The 6,510-nt window shown below is 44.1% G+C and overlaps 1 protein-coding gene across 1 annotated transcript in view; it reads left to right on the forward strand.

Annotated features, from left to right (window-relative positions):
* Nucleotides 1-6,261, forward strand: part of LOC143125611 (polycomb group RING finger protein 3) — a 19,743-nt gene extending 13,482 nt beyond the window's left edge. The window contains exons 9-10 of the mRNA XM_076287233.1: nucleotides 4,571-4,651; nucleotides 5,445-6,261. Coding sequence (XP_076143348.1) covers nucleotides 4,571-4,651; nucleotides 5,445-5,492 — 129 coding nt within the window. The 3' untranslated portion in view covers nucleotides 5,493-6,261. The remainder of the gene's footprint in view (nucleotides 1-4,570; nucleotides 4,652-5,444) is intronic.
* The last annotated feature ends 249 nt before the right edge of the window (nucleotides 6,262-6,510 follow it).

A 6,510-nucleotide genomic window follows, 5' to 3' on the forward strand; every position in this document is an offset into this window, starting at 1 on the left:
CACATCATGCATATGCATACTTAACAAGGCTGTCAGTTGATTGAATATTTAATCACAATTTGGTGTCTGTAGTTGATCACGGATTTGGCTCATTCATTGGTTATCTGTTCAACATCCGCCATAAAGGCAAATCAACGTGGGACTGGGCAATATGTGCCAGGGGTGTGATTCTTTCGTTTTTAAACGGAATTCCGTTTTTTTTTACTTAAAAATGAGACCCACACAATTCGTATAGATCCGATGAGTTTTTTTTTTTTTTTTGGGGGGGGGTCTGTCGGTCAGAGGTAGGCTATATTTCTGTATAACACAAGCCATTGTTATAACAGGCCGCTGACAATAACGACGGGTTTTGTGCTTCACATCTTTCCGAATATCACGCCGCAAGTAGTGTATTCCATTTACTAATGGATTTAATTGAAAGTGAAAGTAGACGGGACGGGTTGATCAGCTGCGTTCTGAAGAATGCTTGATTCAAGTTCAGTGTGTGTGGCGAACTAGTTTCTCAGCAGAAGCCATGAAACGGTAAAGGTCAACAAATTGATTTAAAAAGACATCATATATGAAGTTTTTTTTTCTTTACTGAGGGATGGCGTTTTGGCTTTGCATCAGGTTCGCTGTCAGGATTTTCCGATAATGAATCGCGTGATGCTGATATTGAATTTTAATTTCTGCACGTGTAAGCTGTGCTTGAAGTTAGCTGTGACAGACTAGCCTAACCTTACAGGTTTTCATAGTTTTTACCACAAAGCCTGTCTTAGGCCTACTACATTGTTTAACACCTTGTCATTTTGCGTTTGTCCAGCCGTTCACCTCCGTGAACCTTGCGCCCCTTGTCTAAAACATATTTCAGGACGCCATCTCACCATGAGAAAACGTAACGTTATGGTGACGGTGCTAAGATATCAAAGCTTTGGCATACTTAGTAAATGTCTTGCACATAATATTGAGCTGAATATTTAGTGGAAATAGCCTACTGTAGCATTGTGCTGATAGATAAAAAGTTGCCAATTTAAAGGCGCAGTCCGCATTTTAACCCTAGCTCTCCATTTAGCGTGTGCGCTTGTAAAACTAGTGTTGTAGCCGGTTAGCCCAGCGGTCCCCAACCACCGGGCCGCGGGACATTCCTAACCGGGCCGTAGCCTACGACATGAGTTTAAAAAAAAATGCATGCAAACTAAATTAAATTTAATTCGCAATAATGTCACGTTTTTTACATGGCATAGGCCTATATGCAGTTGTATGATTGCACGCATGTTTGCATTTTGCAAGGTCTATTTTCTTACGTCTGTCTGTCCCGCCTTCAACACTTTTACATATTGCCTTCAGCGCTGCGCAGCCTCAGGTCAGCTCACTTCACCTTCTTAGCGAACGGTAGTGTCACACGAAGTTAGCTAAACCGCTAGAATGAGCAACAAAAAACAAGCATCTTTAGCAGGTCACTGGCCAGAGTGTTTGAGTTGCGAGAGCCGCTGCAGAGATTTCTTACAGAAAAAAAGTCACCGTTAGCTGCACATTTTAGTGATGAGGACTGGGTGTCAAAACTCGCTTACCTGTGTGACATATTCGGGTTGCTTAATGACCTCAACCTGTCACTCCAGGGGAGAATGACGACTGTCTTTAAACTGGCAGATAAAGTCGCTGCATTTAAAGCCAAGCTTGATTTGTGGGGACGACGAGTGGACCGGGGTGTATTTGATATGTTCCAAACAGTAGTGGGGGTTTTGGGAGAGACTGAGGCAGGGCCCTTTCTCTCGCAGCTGGTGCGCGATCACCTTGTTGCGCTTTCAAATGAGTTTGAGCGTTACTTCCCATCCTCCAAAGATCCACGGCAAACCAATGAGTGGGTCCGCAACCCATTTGTGAATATCCCGAATAGTCCTAACTTGTCAGCGCAGGAGGAAGAGCAGTTGATCGAAATTGCAAATGACGGTGGTCTTAAGAGTGTGTATAAGGAAACCTCTCTGGCGGGTTTTTGGATCAAAACAAAAGCAGAATATCCCGAGATAGCCGTAAAAGCACTGAAAACGTTGCTACCATTTCCCACCACGTATCTATGCGAGGCCGGGTTTTCAGCAATGACTGCAACTAAGACCAAATTGCGCAATCGACTGGACATTTCAAACACACTGAGGGTGTCACTGTCTTCCATCACCCCCAGATGGAACCTTCTTGTCGCAGGGAAACAAGCACAGGGCTCCCACTGATTATATTCGTAATGCACGTTTAGTTCCCAGGTTTTCTTCCCATATTTTGTTAAGCATGTTCACACTTATAGATATAGCTTCAAGTTGTTCTATATTCATAGTTCATATTGTTCAATTTTCACTTCTTCAAGTACACGTTTTTCACATGTTTAAGAGATCGTTACCTTCACTGTTCATACATAACTGGAGCTAGTTCTTTTCAAGTAATGCATGCACAACATGGAACCCCCGACCCACCCCCCGCGCCGGTCCGTGAAAAAAAATTAGGAAACAAACCGGTCCATGGTACATAAAACCCCTGGGTTAGTCTACACAATCCTGGTGCAGTAGCTTAAAACAGAGCCTAACATTTATTTTAGGAGGAGAGGTGTAGGACCTACAGTGTTACTTTGGGAGGAGAGGAATCGATGTAATTTGATTCTCTTTGGAACTGAAATATCAACAACCTGTTGTTGCAAACTTCAATCAGCATCAATATCAGTAGGCCTATCACATGATTCACTATTTTGTACGTAGGCCCAGAGGACTGTTAGGGGGCAGGCTATATATTATCATCAAGTAGGCCTATAGTAAATAATTTACTCAATGTTGGTTTAAGTTATAAGATGTTATCAGATGTCATCATTTAAAGGGTAGGGGGGGGGGGGGTTGTGTCACTCCGTGCTTCGTATATTTTCCTTTTTTTTAACCTTTTTTTTTGCCAATCAGACCCCTGATGTGCATAATCAGTGAAATCGTCAAAAGTTTCTCACTCTACAGACACTTAAACGCAGGCTACTTACGGTAGGAATCCAATCAAATTATACACCCACAGGCGCGAAAAAGTTGTTAAGTGCGTACCGCTGTGACTGGGCTGCAGGAGACAAAAAAATGCTCAGTGGGTGTGTGGGGGAAAGTCACAAATGTTGACTTCCACGGAAAATATACAGTAAAATCACAAGTTGACGGATATGGTAATCCAACTGCCTGTTAGCTCACACCAATCAGACACATTCATGCCAATGTGACGAACTATTTGACCTGAGTAGCAAAGTTTTGTCAGCAGGACTACTGTTGTACACATGCATAAATAATACAGTACTTTCCTGTGTATTATCCGCATTGTGTATAAGCCGCAGGACTGTGTTTTATGCAAGTTAAAAGAAACAAAACCATATTAATTGCCCCTGTGTTTTAACCTCATAGCTGAAGAAATTTAGCAGAATCAGAGCAAAGCAGATTTACATATATGGGCTAAATGAAGGAGGGGAAAACAATAAGACAGCAAAGCAGCTGTTAGCCTATGAAAGACAGTGATCAGACCTGGATACTCATTGCTAGCTCGAGATGTTAGGGATAGTCGAGAACACTGTTGAAGACATCAGGACATCATGGCAGGCTACAAGAGAATTCAGTCAGACAGTCACCAATGAGAAGATGAAGTGCACAGGTAAACCGAATTTGTCGCTCGGTTAGTAATGCAGACAAATAGGCTACTGCTGATAGCTGGCAAGAGGTTAATCTGGAGTGTTAGTTTAGAACGGCTCTTGTGATGTAGCCTAACGTTAGATTTATGGCATCACTTAAATTTCGTGGCCAATGTTCTCACAAGCTAAACACCACCTCAACCCTTGTTTTTCAAATTCATGTTTGGGATTCCCCAGTTTAAAATCTCACGCTTCAGTACTGTGCATAATGCAAATACCTGCATTTATTATTGGATATCATCATCATCATTATCATTATCAACATCAACATGATGCCATGGTGGTGATGGTTCTGTGACAGAGATGATCACCACAAACCTTCATGGTATGTTAAGAGGATAGTGTGTTAGTGTAACTCTGGGAGTGTGTTTGTGTGACTGTGTGGTCGAGTGGGATAGTGTTTGTGTGTGTAAGAGTGTGTTATTGTGATTGTGTGTTTGTGTTCTAAATACTTATGAGGGGTTTTGAAAAGTGTGGATTTTAACTCCGTCCAAGTTTCTGCCTTCCCACCTGATTTGCTGTGTGTGTGTGTGTGTGTGTGTGTGTGTGTGTGGGTATGTGAGTATGAGCACCATATGTCGTCTCATCTGTCGTCTGTGGTGTGTGTCGTGTTGTGCTTGTCAGTGGCACAGTGGGGATCTGAGAGAGGAGCTGAGAAACTATCCAGCTGTTCCTCGCCCCTCTCCCTCTCTCTCTCTCCACTTTCCTTCTCCCTCTCTCTCACCCATATTTGTTCAACACACACACACACACACACATTTAGGGGCATCCTCTGCTGACACTTTACAAGGAGGAGGAATAATTGTGTGAGCCGTGATTAATAGTTTATCCTCTTTTCTCCTGCTCTCTGCTGCACTCCTCTTTTCCTCCTTTCCTTCTTTTCCTTCTCTTTCGTTTCAGCTGGATATTTTATGCAATGAGGAGATTCTGGGAAAGGATCACACGCTCAAATTTGTGGTGGTGACCAGGTGGAGATTTAAGGTGAGAATACAGATGCTAGTCACACGGAGATACCTGTACTCCTCACAGATACCTGTACTGCTCACGGAGATACCTGTACTGCTCACGGAGATACCTGTACTGCTCACAGAGATACCTGTACTGCTCACGGAGATAGCTGTACTCCTCACGGAGATACCTGTACTGCTCACGGAAATACCTGTTCTCCTCACAGAGATACCTGTACTCCTCACAGAGATACCTGTACTGTTCATGGAGATACTGTAGTAGTCATAGAGAGCTGTCCATCTGATAGGCAGGTCTTAGAGATACATGCAGATGGCCCCTAGGTCAACATGTACGGAAGGTATCAACAGAAAGCAAACGTAGCTGTAAAGAGAAAGCAAATGTAGCTGTAAAGAGAAAGCAATGATCGATGTAAATTGGACTGTGACATTTATATATAAGGAAGGGCTACTATCCAGCACCTCAGGGCGCCTCGATAAAGTGCTATGCGCCGTGATGAAGTGCCGCGTACAGGTTAGCTCTGCCTCGTACGGGTGAGCTCTGCCTCGTACAGGTTAGCTCTGCCTTGTACGGGTGAGCTCTGCCGCGTACAGGTTAGCCTTGCCGCGTACAGGTGAGCTCTGCCGCGTACAGGTGAGCTCTGCCGCGTACAGGTAAGCAAATGCAGCTCCTTGTAATGAGATGCTTGTGTGTTTGTTTGTCTGAAAGGCAGGTGGGAGTAGAAGGGGATGTTGCCTTCCTCTATGGTGTCTCCACTAATCTTGCTTTGTGTGTGTGTGTGTGTGTGTGTGTGTGTTTAATTCTCCAGAAGTCACCGCTGCTTCTACATTACAGACCCAAGATGGACCTGCTGTAGGGACCAGTCTCACATGATGTGTTATGGAGTATTTATGCAGAGACGATCAAGCCAACAAACATGCACACACACACACACATACACTAACGTACATACCTCACACATACTCATGGGTTAGCACATTCATACCAAAACACACATGCGCATCATTTCAGGGGGGGCGCACACACACACACACACACACACACACACACACACACACACACAGCCTCAGGAACAGCCCATGCCGTCCTGCGGCGTCTGTGAAGCAAGAAGAGCTGGCGGAAATTAAACGTTATAAACTTTATATTTATACTTTTGTACAGAATAGAGACATGGACCCAGAACCTACTTGGTGCTCTGTTTACAACCCAACTCACCAACAAACAACCGATCATAATAACAACACCACCACCATTATCGGCTGTTTGTTAACAGACAGACCCATCTGCTCTCTCCGTCTGAGAAACCCACAGCAGGACAAATTGGAGCTCTTTTTTTTCGGTGGGTGGAGGGGTGCGTGACTGTCCCCCCGGCCCTGGCCACGGGAGCTCTGAAGACTTTTATTATGGACCGTTTGTTTGTTTGTTTGTCATTTGTTTGTTTGTTTGCGTTGGTATATTGTCTCTGAGCTTCTGTCTCTTGCTTTGCTTTTGGCTCCTTCTCCACCGTGGACTGTGAATAAGCAGAAATGAGTGTCGTAATTTATGTTCTATATAGAATCCTGTACATAGAAATAATTATGAGGGGGATGAGAGAGATGCAGAAGAATGAAAGAGAGAGAGAGAAAGATTACAGACTGTTTAGAACAGTTCCTTAAGTGCTGTTGGGGGTTAGCGGTGTGTAGCCATTTAGTCCGTGGGTAGCCCACCTAGCTACAAAGAGAGTAGCAGGAGAACACACACACATGCGCACACACACACACACAAATACACACACCCCACAGCGCAAGCTACAGCTTTGTTAGCAGTAACTGATGAACTTGACGAAAGCATTAACTCATACATTAGCCCGCTAACCTAGCATTAGCAGTAGCCCG

Source organism: Alosa pseudoharengus, unplaced genomic scaffold, assembly GCF_046254945.1.
Source record: "Alosa pseudoharengus isolate Yale_2024_CS ecotype anadromous, Long Island Sound unplaced genomic scaffold, YU_APseudo_1.1 YU_APseudo_1.1_scf_16, whole genome shotgun sequence".
NCBI lineage: Eukaryota > Metazoa > Chordata > Actinopteri > Clupeiformes > Clupeidae > Alosa > Alosa pseudoharengus.